Source organism: Cuculus canorus, chromosome 5 (genome assembly GCF_017976375.1).
Source record: "Cuculus canorus isolate bCucCan1 chromosome 5, bCucCan1.pri, whole genome shotgun sequence".
Classification (NCBI taxonomy): Eukaryota; Metazoa; Chordata; class Aves; order Cuculiformes; family Cuculidae; genus Cuculus; species Cuculus canorus.
The window spans coordinates 37,104,671-37,131,113 of NC_071405.1; the positions used below are offsets into that span (position 1 = coordinate 37,104,671).

Below are 26,443 nucleotides of genomic sequence, written 5' to 3' on the forward strand. Positions count from 1 at the left end.
TCTGAGCTTCTGTTACATACTGATCATCTGCTTCAAGAAATATGTACCTGAAATGAGAAATTTGTCTAAAGTGGTCTATGTATAAAAAGCATATTAAGAAAGCAGACTACACGTTATGCATGCTAATTCTGTATGTTTTTTACTGCTATATTTTAGCTACGTGATTACAGTCGACAGTATGAAATTTATAATGTGGTGTTGTTTTTATTTGTTATATAGCTTTATGCCAGTATATACAGGCCTCTAAAACCCGAGATGGTGCCAGCCGTTTCATTTCAAGTGCAACAGAAGGTAAAGGAAAAAGTGTGGGGAAAAAAAAGCACACAATTTTTTGTTCATCTGATAGCCTGTCTTCCTGGGCATTTATGTGATTCTTGATCTTTTAACCTTCTAGACTCTTTTCACAGCTAACTTCTTGTAATAAATGGTGGATAACCTTTTTTCCTAAATCTTGAAGAAGAAATTAAGTGGTGCCACTTGTATGTCTATCTTAAATTTCCACCTTCTCTGCATCTTGTCTATTTGTGCTTTTCTTCAGTAACAAAATTCCACTGAAACTGAAGCTTTAGCTGTGCTTTACAAGAATCTGAAATATCTGAAGAATAGCTTAGAGAATTGCTGTCATGACCACAATCTCAAGATAGTTATGCTTAAGGAAAAGCACAGATACCTAATAGCATAGAAATGCTACAATGCTAATCCTTGCTAATGTCAGCAGTCTGATTATACGCTAACTAACTGTCTTCATTTTCTGTTTCTCTTAAAAGGAGTGTGTGCTTAATTCACTTGTCCTCACGTCTACCTGCTGATGTCCTGCTTTTTGGACTTGTTTCGGCTTAAAAAGTAAATTAAATATTTACATCTGTATTTTTTTTTTTCACCTGCAGGGGAAAACTTTGAACAGACTCCGTTAAGACGCACATTTAAATCCAAAGTTCTTGCTCGCTATCCTGAGAATGTTGAATGGAACCCTTTTGATCAGGATGCAGTGGGAATGGTCAGTATCATTTAATGTCTTTTGTTTCTAAGACAAACACTTAGCCATAACAATTGAAGGCATTTGTTTGTGTTTTCTTTGACAAAAAGTGTGGAGTCTATTATAGATAGGGAATAATAATGAATTTCTCTGAATTGTGTAGGCTTAAAAGGCCTTTTCCTTTAATTGGGGTATTTTTTAAAGGAAATAAATTAAAACTTGTAAGTGATAAGATGTTAGGAGGTTTTTTGCTTTTACTACTTTTGTTACATTCTAGAGAACTGATAGAGAGAAATTAGTCTGCAATTAATGAATCTTGTTGTGTGATTTTTTTTCTGTTTAATGGAATGTGGTGTGGTTTCTTAATTTAGACAAAACACTATCTGATGGGTTTCTGATCTTGATGACCAAAATATTTTATCTGAGTTGGAATTTTGATATTTTATCCCCATTGATGTTTGTAACGAAATGGTTGTGTTTCAATAGAAAATATGTGCAGATCTTTTAATATATTCCTTTAGTTTTTCTGATTTAGATATTTATTACTGTATTGTACAGAGACGTAACACTTAATGGAATTTAAAGTGAAATGCAGTGGTAGTCTGTGGATTCTGAATCCTGTTTTCACCAATGCTTCTGGAGGCAGGGAGACAGAAAAGTGTGTTTTAATTGGTATTATCTCCCTTCGCTTTTTTTTTTATAGCTGTGTATGCCTAAAGGGCTTGCTTTCAAGACACAAGCGGATTCCAGAGAACCTCAGTTCCACTCCTTTATTATTACTCGTGAAGATGGCTCACGGACATTTGGGTTTTCTCTCACTTTTTTTGAGGAAGTTACTAGCAAACAGATCTGCAGTGCGATGCAGACATTGTATCATATGCACAATGCTGAATATGACATTCTTCATACTCCACCCACAAATGACAAAGATAGCTGCAGCAGCACTGGAGACTGCAATGGCACTGCTGTTTCAAAGCTACAGCGTTTTAACTCCTATGACATCAGCAGAGACACACTCTATGTCTCGAAGTGCATCTGTCTGATTACTCCAATGTCTTTCATGAAAGCTTGTAAGAAAGTACTGGAACAACTCCACCAAGCAGTGACTTCACCTCAACCACCACCTCTACCTTTAGAGAGCTACATCTACAATATTCTCTATGAGGTTCCTCTTCCTCCAGCAGGACGGTCATTAAAATTTTCAGGTGTTTATGGACCAATTATCTGCCAGAGGCCAAGCACCAATGAACTACCATTGTTTGATTTTCCGGTTAAAGAAGTGTTTGAATTGCTTGGAGTGGAAAATGTGGTTCAACTCTTTACCTGTGCCCTCTTGGAGTTTCAGATCCTGCTTTATTCACAGCGTGAGTACTTGACTTTTCTTATCTTATGATTGTACTGGCACAAGGTATTTTCATTTCTTGAATGTTAAAAACGCACACAAAGAATGGAATAGCTGCATTGAAGTGGCATAAGCATGCTAATGTGCTCAGGCTGGTCTATGTGCAGTTTTTAATGTTAAGAAATGAGCTGGAGGTGCAGAGTGTGTTGCATTGACTCCTGGTTTTAGTCATCTAAACTTAAAACTTCAGGCTTTTCAAATCATCTCCTGTGTTCATGGACTGACTGTCCCCTTTATTATTGTCTCTGGGAATGGTCTGCTGTTGGATAGAGTAGAATGCCTTCTCCCGTGTTCCTCTTCAGCTGGTTAGCTGAATTCCCTTCTATCTCTGCCGAACTATCTGTGCATTTTAAGAAGATAAATAGTTAATTATATATGGTTCTGAAGAAGAATTTGTGGTCCAAATATAGTTTTTTCTTTGAATGCCCAAAAATCACATTTCAGTTGTTACTTTGAAGTAGAATTACCTGAAAAAATTTATTTGACTGAATTTAAATATTAGATCTCTATTAAGGCCTGAAACGTTTACTGCTGAAGTCACATACATAAAGCTTGCTGCTGGGTCCAGCCCTGTTCAGTGTCTTTATCAATAACCTGGATGAGGGGATCGAATACACCCTAAGTAAGCTTGCAGATGACACTAAGCTGGGTGGAAGTGTGGATCTGCTGGAGGGTAGGGAGGCTCTGCAAAGGGATCTTAACAGGCTGGACCGCTGGGCTGAGACCAGTGGCATGAGGTTCAACAAGGCCAAATGCCGGGTACTGCACTTGGGGCACAACAACCCTATGCAGTGCTACACACTGGGGGAAGAGTGGCTGGAGGGCTGTGCGGAGGAGAAGGACCTGGGGGTGTTGATTGGCAGCCGACTGAACATGAGCCAGCAGTGTGCCCAGGTGGCCAAGAATGCCAATGGCATCTTGGCTTGTATCGGAAACAGTGTGACTAGCAGGTCCAGGGAGGTTATTCTGCCCCTGGACTCGGCACTGATGAGACCGTACCTTGAATCCTGTGTTCAGTTCTGGGCCCCTCACTCCAAGAAGGATGTTGAGGCTCTGAGGCATGTCCAGAGAAGAGCAATGAAGCTGGTGAAGGGGCTGGTGAACAAGTCTTATGAGGAACGGCTGAGGGAACTGGTTTTTTTTTAGCCTTGAGAAGAGGAAGCTGAGTGGAGACCTTATTGCTTTCTACAACTACCTGAAAGGAGGTTATGGAGAGGAGGGATCCGGCCTTTTCTCCCAAGTGACAGGTGATAGGACAAGGGGAAATGACCTCAAGCTCTGCCAGGGGAGGTTCAGGCTGGACATAAGAAAAACATTTTTCACAGGAAGGGTCATTGGGCACTGGCATAGGCTGCCCAGGGTGGTGGTGGAATCACCATCCCTGGAGGGATTTAAAAGATGGGTGGATGAGATGCTTAGGACATGGTTTAGTGGTTGATAGGAATGGTTGGACACAGTGATCCAGTGGGTCTTTTCCAACCTAGTAATTCTGTGAAGAGGATAAGGAGCAACTAAGTTAAACCAGCATCTCTTTATCAATTAATAAGTAACGTTGTCATGGCAGTCTATTTTCTGTGTAAAAATTTGTGACTACTAGGCTTCTTACTCTGCGTCCTGTTACTCTAACTCAGAGCATGCCAAGTTATGCCAAAAGATATTTTTCTACTTGTTTTTGTCCCACCCTAGCTAACACAAGTCTAGAGCTACCCATCCATAATGGTATCATTTCAAGTACACAAACTGCATTTTGAACACTGTTCTATAGTAATGATAAAGAAGCTTAGAGTCTAAGACAAACCCAGGGAAAGTCCACTGTGTTACAGAAATCTGTTTTTCATATTTTCTTCCGTTGAGGTGTCACTGAAATATGTAGAACACAAACAGTAACTATTTATAAAATATATATTGCAGTTATTAGCAACATTCTTGAAGCATGGAATACAGATGTTTGTGTGTTGAGATGTGTGCATAGGCTAAAGCCAAAGATGGATTTTGTGTAGATAGTCAAGGTGATTAAAATGTGTAGTTGCAGCAGGACATTATGTCACAGTTGTTGCATTGTATAAGTACTGTTAACTGCCAGAGAAGAGCTATACAATAATTCAGATATAGTAAAAAAACCCCTACTTTCTGTACTTGATGGTGGTTACTGTCTTGGATTAAAAAACCAAATTGCTTTGCTTATTGTTCATACAAAATCTATAAATAGTTGCCTAGCAGGCAAACTGCTTTTGTGGTTTCTCAAGAAATAGACTAGGTATTTATACATTTGTGATTTAGGGAGTTTGTTTATGTGGATTTCTGTATCTCAGCAGTGGAAGATTCAAACACGAGCTACTCCATCTGAAGAAGAATGGAGCCCAGTTGGCCTGTGATTGTGCTTGAGACCTCCTGTGGTGAAAGCGTGAATGCCTGGCTGCTTGGAAGCACCACAAGAAAAGCAGTGTGTGCATCGCCAAATGGGAACAGGGTTCCCTGATCTTTTTCAGACCATCATGTTATAAGTACTCTTCTTCTGGCCTGGGAGGCAGCTTGCTTCTGGACTGCTCTTCTGTGTTCTCTGTGCTCCTTCCAAGTCATGTTAATAGGTTCAGCTTTTTTTTTTGGGCACTTTCCAAGTATCTGATCAGTGGCTAGTTAAAGAAGCTTAAAATAACTCTGGAACACTGAAGTGTCTTGTTTGCACGCACAGTCACAGGGAATCAAAGGGATCCATGTAGATGAAGACCTGTGGGCATGGATTTTCATTGTAGTTTCTATCTACTCTTCCCCCACCTCACCCCAAGCTTTGGCTGACTTGGGCTGTGTTGCACCTTAGAGAAGTGTCTTGTCTCTGTCTAGTTCTTACCTATAGTTTCAGGCTGAAAAGTCTTTCTTTTTTCAGTAGAAAAAGAATTTTAGTTACTTGTTTGCTTCAGAAACTATCTGTGTCTGGCCTGGACAGGCACACGCTCTCCTGGGTTGAAAACTGGTTGGATAGCCGGGCCCAGAGAGTGGTGGTCAATCGAGTTAACTCCAGCTGGAGGCCAGTTACGAGTGGGGTTCCCCAGGGCTCGGTACTGGGTCCAGCCCTGTTCAGTGTCTTTATCAATAACCTGGATGAGGGGATCGAATACACCCTAAGTAAGCTTGCAGATGACACTAAGCTGGGTGGAAGTGTGGATCTGCTGGAGGGTAGAGAGGCTCTGCAAAGGGATCTGAACAGGCTGGACCGTTGGGCTGAGACCAGTAGCATGAGGTTCAACAAGGCCAAATGCCGGGTCCTGCACTTGGAGCACCAACAACCCTATGCAGTGCTACAGATTAGGGGAGGAGTAGCTGGAGGGCTGCGTGGAGGAGAAGGACCTGGGGGTAATGGTTGGCAGCCGACTGAACATGAGCCAGCAGTGTGCCCAGGTGGCCAAGAATGCCAATGGCATCTTGGCTTGTATCGGAAACAGTGTGACTAGCAGGTCCAGGGAGGTTATTCTGCCCCTGGACTCGGCACTGATGAGACCGTACCTTGAGTACTGTGTTCAGTTCTGGGCCCCTCACCACAGGAGGGATGTTGAGGCTGTGGAGCGTGTCCAGAGAAGAGCAACAAAGCTGGTGAGGGGGCTGGAGAATAAGTCTTATGAGGAGCAGCTGAGAGAGCTGGGGCTGTTTAGCCTGGAGAAAAGGAGGCTGAGTGGAGACCTTATTACTCTCTACAACTACCTGAAAGGAGGTTGTGGAGAGGAGGGAGCTGGCCTCTTCTCCCAAATGACAGGGGACAGGACAAGGGGGAATGGCCTGAAGCTCCGCCAGGGGAGGTTCAGGCTGGACATAAGAAAAAAATTCTTCACGGGAAGGGTCATTGGGCACTGGCACAGGCTGCCAGGGAGGTGGTGGAGTCACCTTCCCTGGAGGTGTTTAAGGGATGGGTGGATGAAGTGCTTAGGGGCATGGTTTAGGGATTGTTAGGAATGGTTGGACTCGATGATCCGGTGGGTCCTTTCTAACCTGGTGATTCTATGGTTCTATGACTATTGGCCCCCGACTTTGGTGAACTACTTATGACAGTGCATTCTTGGTAACAGTAGCCATAGTTTCTTGAATTGTAGCTTCTCTTAAGTGCTTTCTGAGGGATCTAATCTCTGACACTTTTTTTTAACCTGCTGTTTTTTCTTAAAGAAACTTGTGGTATGATTTGCTAGTGCTTAACTTGGAATACTTACAAAGCTTCTAGTGAGTTAATTACTGCATGTGGCTCAGTGCTCCCAGCACAGAAAGAAGAGAGTTAAAGGTTCAACTCAGAAAATACTTGAAGACCCTTTTCTAAAATGCTTTTGATACAAATGTATCTTACTTCTGTATTACTTGAAATGCAAGTGTGAAGTATTTTGAAGTTCTAGAAAGTCAACTTTGTCTTCCTGTAATTTCTGGTTTTGTCTTTTCTAACCATGATATTCTGTTTTCTTCTACGTGGCAGTGAATTGGAAAGTTGTTTTAGTTAAGTGATTGCTTCATTTGTTCAAAAGAATGATAGCAGTAGGAAAATGGAACATCTGACTGAGGTTCTGGTTGTCTGTACCTTTACTTACTGGTTTCCTGTTTTTTGCTTAGTTTTGGTTTGTTTAGGTTTTTGTGGTAGTTGGTTTGCTTGTAAACTAGTATATCCTCCTATTACATTCTTCTTTGTCTTCTGTGTGGTTGACTAACATCAGGTTTTTTTTGCTGTTTATGAAACAGGGAATTTTGAATCTAGATAAGTCATGGTGCAGTCGATTCTAAATGGTATCAGAAATTGCTTGAACTTTTCTAAGGGCTTGCTTACGTTCTTGCACGTGCAGTAGTGTAAGGTCTAGGTTGTCTTTCAGAATATAAATCTGAGAATTTTTGAAATGTCTTCTGGGATTACATCTGTTGCTGTTTAAACCTTTGATGAGGTGATTTGGGATAATTTCTTATTCTCTTAGGTCACAAGAGATTGATACTCATTGGGTGCATTTAGATTTAGAATGGTACGTGTCAGGATCAGAGGGTCTGCTTGTAAGATTTATTTTTTAAAAAAAAAAAAATCCTCAAACTCTTGGAGGACTTGTTGGATGAAGAATTGCCTGGATCGTGACACTTAGAGCAGTGGTCAACATCTCCAAGTGGAGACTGGTGATTAGTGGTGTTCTGTGGGGGTTGGTATTGGGACCAGTTTAAACATCTTTGTTGCAGGCATGGTCAGTAGGATTGAGGGCACCCTCAGCAAGTTTGCCAATAACACCAAGCTGTGTGGTGCAGTCGACACGCTGGAGAGAAGGAATGTCATCCAGAGGCATCTCGACAGGCTTGAGAGGTGGGGCTGTGTGAAACTCATGAAGTGCCACAAGGCCAAGTGCAAGGTCCTGCACCTGAGTCAGGGCAATCCCAAGAACAAACACAGGCTGGGTGAGAATAGGTTGAGAGTAACCCTGAAAAGGACAACTTGGGGGTGCTGATCACTGAGAAGCTGGATGTGAGCTGGCAGTGTGTGCTTGCAGCCCAGAAAGCCAACTGTATCCTGGGCTGCATCAAGAGAAGTGTAGCCAGCAGGTCAGGGGAGGTGTTTCTGCCCTTCTACTTTGCTTTCATGAGACCTCACCTGGAGTACTGTATTCGGTTCTGGAGTCCTCAACACAGAAAGGACATAGATCTGTTAGAGCGAGTCCAGAGGAGGCCACAAAGATGCTCAGAGAGCTTGAGCACCTCCTGTATGAGAGTTGAGGTTGTTCAGCCTAGAGAGGAGAAGACTCTAGGGAGACTTTACAGCAGCCTTCCAGTCGCTGAAAGGGACTACAGTAAAGCTGCGGAGGGGCTCTTCATCAGGCAGTGCAGTGATGGGATGAGCGATAATGGTTTAAAGCTGAAAGAGGGGAGATTTAGATTAGACATTAGGAAGAAATTTTTTCCTGTGAGGCTGGTGAGGCGCTGGAATGGGTTGTACAGAGAAGTTGTGGATGCCCCATCCCTGGAGGTGTTCAAGGCTAGACTGAATGAGGCTTCGAACAACCTGACTTAGTGGAGTTGTCCCTGCCCATCACAGGGGCGTTGGAACTGAATGAACTTTAAGGTTCCTTCCAACCCAAATCATTCTATGATTCTGTGATTCTATGACTTTGCTGCCAGATGTAATGCTTTTTGAAACAAATTATTTAGTATCTTAAGTTGCAGTCGATCCTTGGAGTAGGAGTAACCGCACTTGGCAGTGAATGTGTTTTGTTTTAAGATTCCTTTGACTGTTTTTGACTTCATGCTTCTGGAAATTGTTCTTCTGTCCCACTATATTGGCAGAGCCTGTATGTTTTGGATCATTGTAAGCCAAACGTAGGGAATGAATTCCTTGATTTGATTGTCCTCTTGAGAGAGTTATTATCTCCCATTTGGGAAAATGTTAGAGGAATGCAGGTGCCTGTAAGAGTGAAGAATCTGAACCTGCTCCTAGTGCTAAGCAAGTCTGCCAAAGCTACAGCAGTGCGGAGGGAGGCTCCAGTAGTGCCCTCAGCAGATTACTTGGCAGGAGCTGGTTTGCATTCCTGCAATTCATGTAGCTCTTGTGTCTGTGAAATAGACTTATTCCTTATCTCTGCAGAGCACCTACAGCTCTTCTGAAAAGTGTGCACCGAGTTAAGACAGCTGTGAAATCTGCTTGGAGGAGGTTTTCTAAACAGCTAAAAACAATAAAAGGAGAAATATAATGCTCCACTGCTACAGATAATGATCTTGAACAGTTTCTTTTTTCTGGGCATTTGCTGTCTGCTGCCATTTTTATGTACAAATGAAGGGGTTTTTGCTTTGCTCTGCTTTTGAATACTTCTCCCCATCTTTCTTACACTTGCTTAAAATTATGTTCACTCTGGAGATTTAAAGCACTAATTTTATTTCCCGTGTTTCTGTCCCATGATGTCCAATTCTAATCTCTTATGTAGGACGTTTTCTTCGTATGCCTCCAGTGATTTAGGAGATTTGCTGGTTTGTGCAGGCATTTTTAATCAGCCTCTCAGACACAGAAGTGAACATGAATAGGAAATAATTTGACCCGCTGCTTCCATGAACCGTAGTTCTCTCTTCCACAGTTACAGGGTTTTTTGAAGTTAAAGGCCCAGTTAAAGAAATGTCTGTTTTCTCTAAGGTATCTGACATACTGAATACCTCTGCTTAGAAAAAAATTGTTGAAAAATATTTCTTCTACACCATGCTCTCTTCTATGACCAGGCATGCCTAAAGGAAACTCTTCAGGCAATGCTTTATTCCAGTAGCTCAACTGTATTGCATGCTACCTGTCTGTAGGGACTGTGTATATATTTTTTCTCCCTTCTGCTCCCCTTCAAGTTTAAGAGAATCCGAGTCCTGTCAAGCAGCCCATCTTTCTAGTTTATACATGTACTTTCTGAATATCTCCAAATTTGTCTATAGTAGTGGCTCTCCACTGTCCACTGTAGAGACAACTCTGACTTAAAGCAGCAACATGTGAGTTGCACATAGAATGGAAATTATAGAATGACAGAATTATTAAATTTGGAAAAGACCTTTAATATCATCAAGTTCAAGTCTCAGCCCAAAGCCACCATTTCTGCTAAGCCATGTCCTGAAGTGCCACATCTGCACATTTTTTTAACACCTCCAGGGATGGTGATTCTACCACTACCCTGGGTAGACTGTTTCAATTCTTCATCACTCATTCAATAAAGGAATTTTTCCTAATCAATCTAAACCTCACATGGTGCAACTTGAGGCCATTTTCCTCATGTCCTAAAGTTTAGTAATTACTCGACGAATGTAACAGTATTTCATTGTGATCCACGAAGTAGGAAGATCAAAAGGAAAAAAATATTCCAGAGTGTGATCATGTAATGATTTTTAAATTGGCCAAGTCAAAGAATTTCTGTATAAACTTGATAGACTTTTTTTCTGGTAGAGTGTGGGAAAAGATACAGAATTGTGGTTCTTAGAGCTGCCACCTTCTTTCCATCCTTCTTCTTTCTTTCCAGATCAAAGACTGCTTACTAATTCTTTTCCCTGGATTTAGTTGCTTTTTAGAGATAAATAGAAATGTCTGTGTATATGAGAAATAGATAAGTACTACTGTAAAGAACTTATATGCACCTCAAAGGATAATGTATTTTACCTATAGTGATTGTCTGGAAGAAAAAATCAGCCTTTTTCCGGTGTTCTTAAGTGGCTGTGTTCACAAGTAGCAGATTTTCTTTTCCTTGCACAGTCATCAGTTAAGTACTTCCCAAACAGCGCACTAGTGGTATGTCATTTTTTCCCTACTAGTGCTCTTGTACAATATGAGGCCAAAAGACTATGTGATCTGCACCAAGATAAACCCATTCTGGTTTTAAAAACAAGAGCAAGACCACTACTGAGGCACTTCTTCCCTCTTTTAATTTAGTTGTTATTATTTTAAAATTGTAGATATTGCTTTGGTACTGGAAGTGTGCTGCTTTCTTCTTTTTTAAAAACAAAAAGCTCTATATCCTCTTAGTGTAGGTATAACTGAAGAAAACATTTAAGTAAATTTGGTTTATGTTTGCTGGCTTTTTGCCTTTGTCCTTCACGTTTACCAGCAGCTCCTGATGTGCATAAAGCCCGCAGAATGTAGTTATTGTTACTTGCAGGCTGTGGCTGTGCAGACCAAATAGTTGGGAACGACTTAAGCCATGTGAATATCCAGGACTGGAGAGCTGCATTTGCAGATAACTCGCTTTTAGGAGGTAGCTGCTGAGTGGATGGAAATTCTGAGTAATTGATGTTACTTTGTAATTAATTTGAAAGGTGAATACTAAAGTTAGCTTCATGACGGAGGGAGAAGTTGTATTTAAATTAGCCTGCAGGATTAGACAGGGGGGTTTTGTGTGGTAGGAAAACACTGTTTCTATTCTGAGACTTGTTCTTTCAAATAAACAAGCTGAATACCAACCAGCTGGAATGTTTGTATATCTATGGCTGCATTTACAGATCCTTTTAAAGCTGAAGAAAATAGGGTATGGAATAGATTCTTCTTCTTCCCAAAGCTTATCATTAATTCATCACTTCCTTGCAGTCAGGCTGTGATTAAAGCTGCAAACCCGTAAGTCACTGTGTAGGCAGAAGCCGGTGTCCAGGCAGAATAGGGGAATGCTGCTGGTGACGTTCCTTGATTGTTCCCCCAATGTGTTTCAGTCCAAGTAAGCTTTTAGCAAAAGCTTTAAACTGTTTAAGTTACTCTGGCTCGTTTTGATTGAAGGCTTCTTCAGCCACAATAGATCTGTTGTCAGGCAGTGACAGGTAGCTCTGTGCAGTGACCTTTTCCATTGGCCTAGATTGATTGGAAGAGAAAAACCAAAAGCCTAGATTGCAGAATTATGACTGATGTTAGCAAACTTGTGATGAGTTCTTCTTGGGTTGCGGGACTCTGCAGAGCCCAAACTCTGCGACTTTGACTTCAAACAAAATCCATCACGAGTGCTAGGAACTGAATTTCTTGACCCTCCATCTTTTGCTATCTGAAGTCTGAACAGAGGATGGTTAAAGGATAGAATTAAAGCCAGAACCTTAGAAAGCGCACAGTTTAGCTTCAGAGTGTTTGTTTAGAACAAAAGTTTTTTATGCATTTTTCATCTGTGCTCTGTAACTGTACAGCAGTTTCGGAACCTCAGCACCTGAATCTGTGCATCCAAGTGTTTTTCCCAGTTTCATAGTGTCTGTAGTTCTGTGAACATGTTAGGAGAAGACACACATACCTCACCCCCCAACACATATGAAGGATACCGAATTTTCCCTTCATCCTATCCCCCCTGTTCTTTGTAAGAACAACTGGATATTCTTGCAGTATTGTGAAAAAGGCATGCCGTATGTCCAGCTTGTATATGTAGCTTGACTGAAGGCAGGAGTTGTCTTAGTCTTGTGAGCTTGTTTTGATACTCTTTCCAGCCTGGCAGCTTAACAGCATTCTGAATGTTTCAGCAGTTGTATTAGCGAACTCTGAGTTCGCCTGGTGTTGCCTTCTCCTTTACGGTGCATAGATTGCAAAAACCCTTGAAGATGCTTCCGTAGTCTAAAAGAGGAGGGTGAGGTTTTGGCCTAGTGTGGTGCCGTGTTAACTGCTCTATCCACCAGCTGCTGGTTGGTATGCATGTTGCACAGGTGCATTTAGCACTGCTGTTTAATTCTGGGAGGAGATGAGTTGTTTTTACATGGAACTAGGACTTTGGTCATACATGGCAAAGGATAAATGAAGCTGATTCTTGTGATTTTCTGCGCAGTTATTTTGGTCACACTGTTGAGTTGGCTACTCTGCAACATGCTCTATAGACATTTAAACACTCTTTGAAAAAACGTTTATCTGAGAGATACCAGATGCCTTGGAATTCATCCAAGGCTTCCATAGAAAGCCACAAGCGCAGAGAAGAGAAATGATTTCCAGTATATTTCTTAGCCAGTTACAATACCACTTCCGTACTCAAACTGGTGTTCCCGGGAGCTCTGGTATAGGTAGCAGAAAGTGACTTAATGGATGCTAAGACTCAATTTGCTCATTTCCATGTGACTTGTAGAACGACCTACTTTGCGTTGAGCTCTCTTTGTACTTTCAGCAAAATGTGTCTGGATGTACAAGTCTAGGCTTTCATTAAGATGCTGCTCAGCTAGTACTGGGTTTCGTGGTTTCTGTTTTAAAGCAAGCTCTCATTTCTTTAACTTTGCTTCATTTGCTTAAAAGAGTTTCTGAAAGAAATATTGTCTTTTTCTTGATCTTTTCCAGATTATCAGAGACTGATGACTGTGGCAGAGACCATCACGGCATTAATGTTCCCATTTCAGTGGCAGCATGTGTATGTTCCTATCCTCCCAGCATCCCTCCTTCATTTTCTAGACGCTCCTGTCCCTTACCTGATGGGCTTGCACTCTAATGGGCTAGATGACAGGTCTAAGCTGGAACTTCCTCAAGAGGTAAGAAGAGCTTGTCTTGGTTGGTTGAACATTGGGTATGACTGTGAGGGAAGTAAGAAATGAGCCAAAGCACTAGTGCTAACTGTAACAGCCATTGTCAAGTGTGGTGGCTCTTACTTTATTTTTTGGAGATGCCAGAGAAGAATCTGGTGAAATAGATAAATAAAACCCCTGTTTTGGAAATTTTATGCTCTGATAAAATTAAACTATTTGATGCAGTGGGATTACAGAAAGAACATTTTTCATGCTTCAAAATTTAGCCCTAGCTAATGCTAGGAAATGCAGGAAAGCGCAGTGTAAGTGGCAGAAGCGCCAGACAGCTTCTGTGTGGTGCCAGGTCAGCTTCTGTGTGCTGTGCTTAGGCCTGTTCCTGGCTGCATGGGATTAAGTTGGTTTTCCCTGCACTGCGTTTCTGAGTTGGGTTTGGCTTACACAGACCCAGCCTGTCAGGCTTCTGCACCAAAAGTATTTCAAATTTTCTTCTAGAATGCATATTTCCACCTGCAGCAAAATGTCAGCAGGTATTTAAGCAAACTCGAGCTAAATGGGATAGTGCTCAGGAAGCCCTGCCTTGAGGCTCTGTTTACACCAGCCCACTGTATAAAGGAGAAGCAAAAGGTCTGTAAAGGTCCTGCAGCTCCTACATGGGACTGAGAGTACATGGAAACTGCTTATATAGAGTTTGTTTTTATGTGCCAAGAGAGAGTTTAAGAGCTGGTTGTGATGATAAGGGGACTAACAGTGGTTGAGCACTACCTGAGGTAGCAAAGGAAGCATCTGCAGGAGCCAGTTGCTGCTGTTGGAAGTATGTCAGGTGCCTGGCTCTTGAGGCATCAATCGTCTGAATGACTTCTCACATCGAGCGCCGTTGAATTGCGTATTTGCACTTGTGTATAGAAATGCTGAGTGTTACACTGTGGTCTGGCTGGGTGTTGTCAAGCTGGACACCTCTCGATGAGCCCATGGGAAAAGCGGGTGCTTGCGGGATTGTTACCTGTGGAACAACGCCGCTCTGGCCTCTGCTAGAGTTTGCTCACTTGTAGGTGTACCCTTCCCTGGAGGAACTGGGTAAACCACAAGCAGCACCCTGTTCGTAGATACTGGTAGGATTCTCTGATCTCAGCCATTTCTTCTGGTTGTCTGTTTTCTTCTGTTATCATTTACACTACTGGGAAACAGAAGTGTGGCAGGCGGAGGGCTTTGTAGTGGTGTTTATTTTCATTATCAGGCAGTGCTGCAACATAGCTTGACACGAAAAAAACTTCTTAAAAAAGCTATGTGAAATTAAAGACGAGATATTTTTTGTGAACCTCCAGTCTGGTCACCATGCCAACATTGCTCTTTTTCTCAAATCCATATGCTGAGAGTTCTTGTTTGTTTTCCCTGGGAAGTTTAAAGTAAAATTTATCTTCAAACGGTGTTTGTAATTTCTATGAAAACTGAAGTATTTAATCTCTTGATTTCTTTCTTTTCTCCTTCCCTCTTTTTTGCACTGGCATAATTAGTAGCAGTGTAATATATGTTCTTGCCATGAAAACAGTCTGTTGATTTGGTATAGTATATTTTTACAAAATTTTGGATGTACAGGCATGCCTTAATAATATAGTTAGTGTACTTTTTAGAGACGATAGCTGGTGAAGTAAAATGCGTATGTGAATATGCATGTTAGTATGTTTTCACTATTATAATAGTCTTCTAAAAGAATGTCCTCCTTTTGTAAAGAATTTCCTCATTTTAAAATCACTGTAATACTTCCAACTAAATAAACATATTTTAATTTCCAATAGCTATTTCAATTTTTCAAGAGGTAAATGGTTTTGAGGAGCTTTTTCAGCTTACTTTGGAGTTTTGAAGTAAGATAGTTATCTATTTTTAGATGTTAAAAATGAAGTCAAAGTAGTAAATTATGATGCCAGATTTTTTTTTAATGCATTTTGTTTTACAGACAGCCTGTTATGAAGGTGAAGTAGTAGGTATTGATAGTATCTTGCAGAGATCAGAATTTGTGAGGGCAAGGAGAGGAGGACACACTGGGCTGAGATAGCAGCCATAATGTGCCCATGCAATGGAATTTGTTGCAGGACTTAAACTTGTCCTTCTGAAGCTTCAGCTTTTCTCTTTCTCATTCAAAGAATGAGCTCTTAAAGCTTTGTACACAATGAGTATGATTTAGTCTGAGAAGTCACCTTGGTAATCATTGCTGCCTAAAGTTTCTCATGAACTGTTGAAGTCCTGCCACTGCAGACTGGGAATGTAGCTATGGCATAGAAACGCACTTGAACCTGGGCACCTTCAGAGATGACCAAGAAGTTATTCTATACCAATAGATTTTCTTATCTGAGAGGCAATGCAGACTGGGAAGAACAGGAGCTCACTGTTGTTGTGATTTTCATTGTAGAGGGTTTACTTTCTAAAAAAGCAGCCTCCAAACAGCCCCAAAAGCCCTGCTGTTGCAACAACAGGTAAACATACCACTTGAAAATGTAAAGCAGAATTCAAAATGCATGCTGCTCTCGCTATGTGAAACTATTGGTTGGTATCAGTATTTCTGATATTAGTAATCTAATCAGTCAGCTTTAATATATTTAGAAATGCAGATTACAGGTTCATCTCAAAACTACTTTAAGATTAGACTTTTGGATACCTCTCACTTAAAGAGCCCAAGAAGCTCTACACCTTATTCCTGGCATGGAAACTGAGAAGGAACATGCATAAAACATGTTGTACAACAGTAGAAGAGGGTATATGGATACTATTATTTGTACTTCAATAAAGACAAATTTATCATCAGTATCAAAAGGGATATTAATATTTAACACTTGTTATCTCTAAAGTTTGTAATGTATGTGATCTCTTATGAAGTCATAAGAGTTATATGAGTAACATAATTTCCAAGCTTTGCCTCTAGGTTCCTGATTCATAGATATAGTATCAGAATTTTCTTCACTTATCACAAAGGGTATATAAAGAGCTGCTCTCTGTTCTAAGTTATTCGGAGTTCTGCAAAAAAATGTTTTTTCCCCTTTGTCTCGAAACTGCAAAAGCTGCCTCTCTGTTGCTAATCTGTTTATGTGGATGCACGGGACACCTGCTGTTAAAGAAAGCAATATCTAATTTACATAAGGGCCAAAGAAGTGGGATTTGATAGAAAATCTAGTTAGTGCTTCTCAATCGCAGGGCATTGTGGAAGTGGAAGAATATAATATTGCTGCCTAGCGTAGCATGGATGTCTCAGTGTCACTGTAGACTTCTTGGTTGTGGTTGGTCAGGTTTGGTTTAAGTCTTGCACACATGCCATAAGGCTTGGTTTGGTTTGCTGGTGGTGACAGTCTCCTATATTTTGGTCATATCTCATGCTTTGAGGGAATGCTTTACTGTGGGAGCATGGAAACACAGCTTTATCCTACAAGTTGACTCTTTTCAGATGATGACTAAAATCTTCAGCAAAATAACTACATTAGTGTGAAATTCAGGTTTAGACTATCCCTCGGGGGGTACATGAAAAAACACAGCCAGGTGGGGAATTAATTGAAGTTCACCAATGAATTGAAGATCTGACTCTTTGTGTCCCAGTAAAATTGTAGAAAAGACTTGAGACTTACTGTAGGGTTGAGTTTCTTGTTCGTGCCAGTGACACAGTGCACTTAAAGCTAAGCTTGCTCTTGTATTCATTGCTGCTTTGCTGAGGGCTCTTTCTATATGCATGAGCATCCTTGTGGTTTCATTGATAGCTGCATCAGAGGCATGTAAGGAGCCCAGAAGAGACTGAGGCACTACAGAAATCAAAGGGGAAGAGATGAAAATGGAGCTTTTTCAGATGTTGCTAGCAGAAGTGTGGTTTGTTTATCGGTAACATTGATCAAAAAAAGTGGTTAAACTAGTTTTCTTGCAGATCATAAAGCCAGCAAGTACTAAAGTACGATTTGGGTTTTGATGTGTCTTTTGAATTTCCTTTTAAAGGAACTTTTGCAGTGCTCTAGCAGTGTATTTTTAACAAGCAAGTTAATCTGGGCCATTTTGTGCTACTGAATTTCTGTGTGCAGGAGAATGGTGGAAATTTGAATTATTTTGAGTGAAAATGAGCAACACTGAGTCTTTCAGCACTGCTTGAATCAACCAAAAGTAGTATCTCATTAAAAAACTTGATTTTAATGGAGTGATTCAACAACAGCTTTTTCTCTTTGAAAAGGAGAAAGATTTTAAAAGCTAAAATCCCATTCTCTGCTAATATAAGACAGGTATACATTCACAGTATTTTTATTTAACTGTTAAAAAGATGTTGTTCAATGCTAAATCTTAACAGATTCTGTAGGATTTTATTTTTATATGTTGGTTTAGAAGATAAGAAAGATCTCTTGAAAAGCCTCTTTTTTGTCTTCGTGCCCACGCGTTCAGACCAGACTGACTAAGATAATTATTTTGAATAATGATCACTGCTTTGTATGTATTTTCAAGTGATCTGCTGGTGTGATAGATCTTTATAATACTGCAAATTTATTGACAGGCTTCAGTTTTATGTTTTTCAGTACTTCTGTGTTAAACAGCCACTTGGGTTAAATTCATGTTTCTGAAAGCTGCAGCTCTAAGTTGTTTTGAGTAAGAAATTCTGGGTGGACATGAAGAATGGTAGTGCTGAGAATAAATGCAAATGCTCACAATTTGGTTGCAGGAATGGCGCAGGAGTATCCTTCAGAGTTTAGGACCATTGTAAACACATTTTCCGCCAGCCAGCTCTGTGTGTATAAATTTGCATATCTGTGTTTTCTGTGTGTTAGGTGAAGTGGGTGGTTATTTGCAAGGTTTGGACTTGGTGCGCAAAGATGATACATGCTGTAGATGAATTGGTTTTAGTTTTTCAATGCTATCTTGAATCAGAAATCTTAACTTGGAACCATGTTTTAATCAGACTTTCTAGGAGGGATGTGGAAACCTGTATGTAACTTATAGCTTCAGCACCTGTCCTGCACAGAAAATTCAGTAGTGGTGATTGTGCCATTAGGACTGACTGTTTCGTATCGTTGTAGGCATCTGTTTACCCAAAGTACCTTATGATTATGAAGTAATGTTTGAAATAAAGCATATTTTCATTTAAAGATGTCAGTGGCATGGGGAGCCTACTTGCTATTAGTGGATATTAGTTCCTTCTTAAACATCATTTTGGCAGAACCTTGATAATTTCCTTCTGTATTTTTGAACAGAGCTGAAAGGAAGGATATGGGTTTGATGCAGGCATTGCTAGATATGTGTGGGTTTGGCCTTTATTGTACTTAAGGTCAAACCATAGAATTGCAATTGTCCTCTGGTTTTGGCATTGCTGGTTGTGGTTCATACCCCACTGAGTCTATGGAAAGCTGTACTATTGATCTCAAGGCGCCAGATTTTGGCATCAGATATATGGACATTGACTTGTAGTGATAGGACAAGGGAGAGTGGCTTTAAATTGGAAGGGGGAAGATACAGATTAGACGCTAAGAAGAAAGCTTTCACGATGAGGGTGGTGAGGCCCTGGCACAGGTTGCCCAGGGAAGTTGTGGATGCTCCATCCCTGGAGGTGTTCAAGGCCGGGTTGGATGGGGCCTTGGGCACTGTGATATGGCGAGAGGTGCCCCTGCCCATGGCAGGGGTGCTGGAACTGGATGACCTTCCAGCCCAAACCATTGTATAATACTTGCATCCATACTTACATGGTTTGTAAGACTTTCACCTGGACACCTTGTTATTTGTAACAATGAAAGTTTGTGGGAAAGACAAGTTTTTCAATTAGGATATGACACTCTTGCTCCTTAGTGTAGTGTCTCAGGAACAATTTTATTGTGTGATGACATTGTGTCCTCTCTTCTAACAATGTGACATCAAAGTGGTGTGCAACTATTTGAAGTTTTCTTTTGGTCAGAAAACTGATACCCAGGCAACAAATAAAAGAACGTTTGACTGTTCTAAAGACCCTAAATACCAAAAAAATACCAAGTGTCTGACTGAAGAATGCGCTTATAATTATGTCTCTACTTACACATGTTGCTGAGTATCTTGTCTTGTGTATCATTTTAATTTTGCATATGTAAAATGATGGTCAGTGTATCCATAAGGGCTTGCATGCAGAACTGTGACTCACCTGTGCTGCTTCCTGAAACAAAATAACTGAAGCTTTGTGATCTAAGAACTCTACTATTTTTCTACTTTGTGTACTTCCCAGTTCCCACCATGCAGAATGCTTTGAATGGCCGTGATTTAATTGAAAATAATTGCCATTTCATTTCTCTTGCTTTTTGAGGGAGATATTCCTTTCTGTTGGATCTACAGTGTGGCAGCATTGTGAGACTTGGCTGTTTTGTTGTCTGTTACTGGTAGTTTATTTACCTAGGAGTTCATTTTTATGGAAAAATGTTTGCTTGGTACCTCTTGAAGGGCTTATGAAATGGAGTGTCTTCAGCATTTCTGTTCCCTGAGGAGCGCAGCCTTTTCAGAAGTGCTTATGCAGTTCTTGAAGGTGAACTCCATCTCCCCAAATTATGAGAGGCTAAAGCTGTCTATTGAATCTAGTACGTGTGCTGCTCTTGGTAGTCCTCTAATTTACACATTATTAACCAGACACTGGATAAGTGTAGTGTCCCCAGAAATACTATTTACACTCTTTAGAGTATTTCTGCACTAATGTATTTCCAATGTATGTAAATTCTGAGAAATGTAGTAAGTTTCGTGATAAGCAATTATTGTTAGTGGCCTAAAGTTTTTAAACTGTGTGTTGCTCTTGAAGAGAAACTGTCCAGAAGGGATATTTAACTGTTGGGAGAATTAGCCAGATGAGCCTAGACACTTAAAAGTAGTTATAGCAAAGCATTAAATTTGGCTTTTTCTTCATTGGCAAGTAGTTGATTTGTAGTGTGAAGACTGGAATCTCTACGTTGGTTACTTTTTGGCCAAGCACTTTTTAGGTAGAGCCAGACCTAATCAGAGTGATATTTTCTGCAGAATCTGTGTCAATAAAAAGAAGCAAAGTTGAACTGCATTGACCAAAGAGAGTTTATAAAGGAAGAAATGCAATTCAACTGCTTGAAGAATTTCTTAGTGAGTCTGTCTTGCCATTTCTCAGATGGCTTATGGCATATTAAATGTATTTTGTTCTTCCCTCAGCACTGACTGTGTAGTCATTGTGCCTGGTTTACGGCTTTATTTCTCTCATGTCTTGACATGCTTACAGTGTTCAGATAAATATTAGCTGACTTGACATCTGATCATCACAGAACCACAAGTAGAGTGTGGGTTTTGAAGTTCCTAAATTCAAGTGCTTCCTTGAAGCATGAAGGTTCTTATGTGTGTGCTGTCCATTTGTGCTGAACTTTTTTTCAAAGGGAAGCAGATGCCCTCCTTGTGCATCCTGAGCCTGCTGTTGGAGCTGCATTGCTAGGCAGGCACGTGCACCACCTTCTGTGTTTCAGCTGTGGTGATACTATGGTGATTGCACGCGCACCACCTTCTGTGTTTCAGCTGTGGTGATACTGGGGAAATCTGAAAAGTGGTACCTGCCCAATATAAAAAATAAAAACCTTTTTTAGGGTGTACCAGAAGCTGTTTCAGAATCAAGGACTTGGTTCTATTTATTGACCTTGAATTCTTTTGCACACCTCATTCAATTTTTTATTTTAATTTACAGTAAGGGATCTATGCAGGAGCTACTGAACTGTTTTATATGCGTTCTTTTGAGGATAAGAAATAAATACTAGTATTAAAATGGTAAAACATCAGGAAATGGAGAACTGGAATTCTATCACATACCTTCATAACTATGAGTAATAGTGTAGCAGAGCATGAATTGGAATTTTTCATGTAAAATTCTTTGCAGATCTACTCTAATATGTCCAGTGGAGTTCTGCTTTAAGAATTACAAGGGGTTTTTTTTCAATTTTAAGGTTAAAGTTCAATAAATCAAACACAATGCGTATTTGTATTTTAAGGAGAATTGGCTTCCTAACTTGGTTCACTAGCAGTGCTGAGAGGGGTAAATCTGTTTCAAGTATTGAATGGACGTTTTCACACCAGTTTGCGTGAATAAAGTGATCTCATCAGGCACAGTTTATCCTCATCTACCCATGATCGGTCCCACAGCAAAATCCTGCCAGAAGTACTTTGTCCTTACTGATGCTTCATTGCTTCTATACATTGCTCTGATTTCTGGGATCATCCATCATTCATTCAGTGTGAGATTAATCTCTTCCAATTCTTTCTTTCCTGTTAAATTGTGAGTGCTTCCATCCTTCTGCGCTTACTGACTCATAAGAACTAACTGAAGATCTGTTAGCTCTCATGACTTGATATGTATTTTTGCCTCAGAGTTATAGTGAAAGCTGAGTTCAGGTGTGCCTCTTAAAGTAATGTGATGAAGCTACTCTATAATCTGGGCGAAGGGAAGGCTGAGTGACTGTCCACATTAATTCTGCAGTGAAGAATCCTGAAATGCTTCTATGGAAAAGCAACATTTCTTCTGTACACTTGACTTTCCAAGGACATTTTACACATGAATGGTGTTCTCACTGTGAGGTTTGTAATTATGTAGTGTTAGGAAGCCATTTGTTACTTTGCGATGCAGAAGCCAAGAGGGGAACCCCCTCCTCACCAAATTTACCTCGCCCTGTAATCCTGAAAGATATGTATCTTCTTTTGATGTTGCTGTGGAAGCCACACAGGTGGTCTTTCTTTCTGGTAAATTAGATAAAGAACAGAACAAGAAAATTAAATTGAAACTATTTCAATTGATTTTTGCCCCTTGGAAACAAACTTCTAAATGTGTTCAAGAAATTGCCTTAGTCCTGAAGTTGCTTACAAAAAAGAGAAGATAACTTTGTTGCAGCTTCTGCAGTATCAGTACACCTTTTAGAATGGGATTGGCCAAATCTCTTAGAGGAGTGCACTGGTAAAATGAGCAACAGGCAGTCATCTGCTTATGTAAGCATGTGTGTGCAATAGCATTGCAAATAACCTGTAGTTAAATCTGGCTGTATGTATATGAAAAAATTTGCACATCTATACCTAATATATGGTACAATTTCTGTACCTAGTAAACAACTTTAAAATGAGTCGTCTTTCTTAGTTACCTCCTTGAAAGACCTGGAAATGCAGGCCTTGTGCTGCTTTCTTCAAAGCCAGCCAGCCAGTTCAGTTATGGTTGGGGCAACTCTGTTTTACAAAATAACCAAACAAATATAAATGTATTTGAGTCTTTTAACAAACTCCAGAGTTTAATAAAACTTGACCTTGTGCTTAGTGATATTGTAATGGTATCCTGTTCTGAATTAAATCCACAGGCTAACCTGTGCTTTGTGGATGTAGACAACCATTTCATCGAACTGCCAGAAGACTTACCCCAGTTCCCGAATAAACTTGAGTTTGTTCAGGAAATTTCAGAGATACTAATGGCTTTTGGAATTCCACCTGAGGGAAACCTTCACTGCAGTGAAAGTGCCTCCAAGATGAAGAGCCTCAGAGCATGTGACCTGGTTTCTGATAAAAGAAATGGGAACATAGCAGGATCGCCTTTGAATTCCTATGAGCTGCTAAAGGAAAATGAGACTATTGCAAGACTCCAAGCACTTGTTAAAAGAACAGGTGTAAGTCTAGAAAAGGTAAGCTGTGAAATTATCTGCGTTCTCTGGAGCTGCAATAGGATGTCATCTCAGGTTGTGGTCCAGAGTCTCCGTTTGTCTGTCATCACTACTAAGAACTTGACGTTAATGTGTTCACAAACCTTTTGAATATCTCTAGAGACAAGGGCAAGCTTGAAGAAGAGGAGGACTGGGATTTAATCCCACAACCTCTAGGAAAACCTTTGGCTATCCCTCAAGTGTTTCTTTGTCAGGATAACATGTTTAAAAATACACCTTGCCTCGTTTATTCTTGCTTTTAAGATTTATTCTAAATTTAAACCACTCTCTTATGATTTGCGTAGTTAAAACTGATGTCCAAGTAATCCTGAAGTTGGAATCTAGACTTGGTTTCTGTAGATATCTTTCTTTCTGATTGTGTAGAATACAATAATCTTCCTTGTATGTAATATGCTTGCCATAGGGATATTGTCATGCTTTTCTGGTTGATGTTTTCAAGTGTCTTAGTGTCTGATTCCCTGTGCAAGTGAGTATGCACAGCTTGTGGTGAGTTGGATTTTTTGGGTGATCAGAATCAGGGAAGAGTTGTGGCCTGGATGAAAGTCATGGCCCTTTTTGCATAAAAGTTACTACCTGAAAAACCACTCTGGAATTTTTTTTTTGAGCCTTTGTGGAATGAAGATTTTCTCAGCAATGGTTTTTTTTCTTGCACTTCTTCAAGTTATCTTGGCCAGCTTTTCATTGTTGAGTCGAATCTCTACCTGTATCACTGTGACTTGGGCTACAGGTGGGGCCAAAGAGAGAGAAAAATTGTGTGACCTACAACAGAGTGGGGAGGGAGCTACAAGGTGGTTATAAGAAGGAACGTTGGGTTACCAGGCAGGATCAGAAGCTCAAATCAGCTATGTTCCTCTTATCAGATTTTTATATTGCTTTGTTTTCTTCTTGTTCAGGGGGAAATTGGTTAGAAGATTTTATTCTGCTGAATGGATTGGGAAGTGATGGGAAAAGTACAGGCCCTTTTAATTTCTTCTGAGTTTTTGCATGTTCAGACCTTGTCTACTCTGTACTCTCTTCTGTCGTAGTTGAAGTCATGTGTCACTAGCCTCTTTTGTGCGGACAGGAGTGTGTAGCTTATAACTGTCAAAATTTTCTCAAATACTTAAATAAAAAACGTGCTTAATGCCAAATGCCCAATTAATGAGGAATGTATAGATGCCAAGTGCTACTTGGCAGATGCAGGGAGAAAAATTGGCTGAATAGCTCAGCTCTTTCTAGCAGAGAGTGTGGCTGTAGGATGCTATTTATAGCTGGCCTAGACTGCTATAACCAAGGTGCTTTAAGAAGCTGGGAACAGCTGCAGCAACTACATCATTGTGCAGATGTTGTAAATTCTAGATATTTTGTCTAATTATGGATGGCAGTGCCTCTTATAATAATTTAACGGAGGCAGATGTGTGTTGAAGTTAGTGCATGAATGCTTGTGGCTTTGATTTTTTTTCTAGATATTCAGTTCTTATAAAAACTAATAGAAATTGAATAGCTGAATCTCATTGCTGTTTTCATAAATCTTCGCCCAAATGTTAACTTAAAACGCATTTTCTTTCAATAAAGATTACTCTGGGCTGTGCAGTGATGAATTGTGCATTACCCCACTAAGAACTTGGGTTATAGGCTACTGGACATGCACAGCTTCTTTCTACTGTGCATTCTATCTTCGTTTGAAAGCTGGTATGTATTAAACTGTAACAGTACTAAGCTTGGACCTGCATTGCACCAGACGGAAATATGTATTTACCCGATACGCAGGTGTAGTAAAAACCCCTAAAAAGTCTGTGCAGGGGCTTAAAGGCTAAAAAAAAAGAAAAATTAAGTATATGGCGTACATGGACATGTATGTAGTTGTTATTTATCCTTTTTTAAATCTAAAGCATGTCCAGGGCAACCAATACTAAAGTGGTTCATTATTGAAAGTAGAACTTTTGTAGACGGACGTTGCTTTCTAGATTTTTTTGGTGTTGCCATTTTATCACAGTGTTTGAAAGTAAGAAATTTTTTATATTGGAATATTGAATTGAGGAGGAGGATTTGAATGGCAGATTGAGAATTTGTTTACCCAAAATACCTGACAAAACAACAATGCAGACTTTTTTTTTGTGTGTTCCCTTACTGTCTCAGTTGGAGGTGCGAGAGGAGACCAGTAGCAAAAAGGATCTTAAAATTCAGTGTGATGAAGAAGAATTCAAGATTTACCAGCTGAACATTCAAATCCGTGAAGTTTTTGCCAACCGCTTTACACAAATGTTTGCAGATTATGAAGTATTTGTCATTCAACCCAGTCAGGACAAGGAATCTTGGTTTACTAACAGGGAACAGATGCAAAACTTTGATAAAGTAAGTTGTAGTGTGAATATATGTCAATGTAAAAAGTGAAACAGTATTCAAACCTTAGACTGTGTTTATTAGGCCATAAATGGAAAATGGTACTGTCAAAATTGTAATTTCTTCCTTAAATTTTAATATTCCTCCCCAAAAAGACATATCTTTTATAATATGTGGAAAAATATATATGTACACACACTTAAAGGTACTGTTTTAATGATACCGTAGAAAAATAGCTTAGAAAGGCTCACTTTATGGCTAATTACTATATTAAGGTTAAATATCATTAGTGAAAATGGGTTTGTTTTTTTTTTGTTTGTTTTAATCTGAGGAATTGATGAGTTTTGTTGATGGATAAAGCCATGACCCCACGTATCACTAAAATAAGTGTAAACCAAATGTATTCTAGCTCTTTCATAGGGAAACAGGAGATCCAGTTTTTCAAATTTTGCTGCTGTCTTCTTTACTGGAGATCAGATATTTATCAGCAGGATAGTTCATGTGGGTAAAGATTATGCCTGCTGAAATGCTAATCTGATTTCCCATCAAAGTGTGTGAAAAGGTTCAGATCAATGTTATGAGCTTTGAACCCAACCAGAAGTTCAGGATGTTGGCACCTGTGTTGCTGTCACTGTGGTTTGCTAAAATATTTTGAGAATTAAAGAAATGCTAAAAATGGAGTTTAACAGTTATTGTGCTCTAGAGTAGGTGATTGTCATGAAACTGAAGATTTCATGTAGACTGCTTGTTTCAGAGGTAGAATTGGTGTGTGTAATAAAACTAGGCTTTAAGTGGCACCAAAACACTGTGATACATCCTTGATCAGAAAAATTAGTGCTTTTGTTGGGTGTATCTCTTTGCAGACTCCCAAATATTCTTTTTCTCTTATTGTCTGTTAGGCGTCTTTCTTGTCAGACCAGCCTGAACCTTACTTGCCTTTCCTCTCAAGATTTCTGGAGACCCAAATGTTTGCATCTTTTATTGACAATAAGATTATGTGCCATGATGAAGATGATAAAGACCCTGTTTTGAGAGTATTTGATTCTAGAGTGGATAAAATTAGACTGCTAAATGTTAGGACACCGACTCTACGCACATCTATGTATCAAAAGTGCACAACCATTGATGAGGCTGGTAAGACTAGCAAGCCACTTTCTTGACACT

General features: G+C 40.0%; 1 protein-coding gene across 6 annotated transcripts in view; it reads left to right on the plus strand.

Moving 5' to 3' along the window:
• Positions 1–26,443, plus strand: part of DENND5A (DENN domain containing 5A) — a 72,252-nt gene that overhangs the window by 20,004 nt on the left and 25,805 nt on the right. For 4 of the 6 annotated variants that reach the window (XM_054067243.1, XM_054067241.1, XM_054067244.1 and 1 more), the window contains exons 2-8: positions 220–291; positions 888–997; positions 1,680–2,340; positions 13,114–13,301; positions 22,601–22,918; positions 25,076–25,291; positions 26,179–26,413. In XM_054067243.1, coding sequence (XP_053923218.1) covers positions 220–291; positions 888–997; positions 1,680–2,340; positions 13,114–13,301; positions 22,601–22,918; positions 25,076–25,291; positions 26,179–26,413 — 1,800 coding nt within the window. The remainder of the gene's footprint in view (positions 1–219; positions 292–887; positions 998–1,679; positions 2,341–13,113; positions 13,302–22,600; positions 22,919–25,075; positions 25,292–26,178; positions 26,414–26,443) is intronic. The other 2 variants (XM_054067242.1, XM_054067246.1) reach the window with 1 other exon arrangement.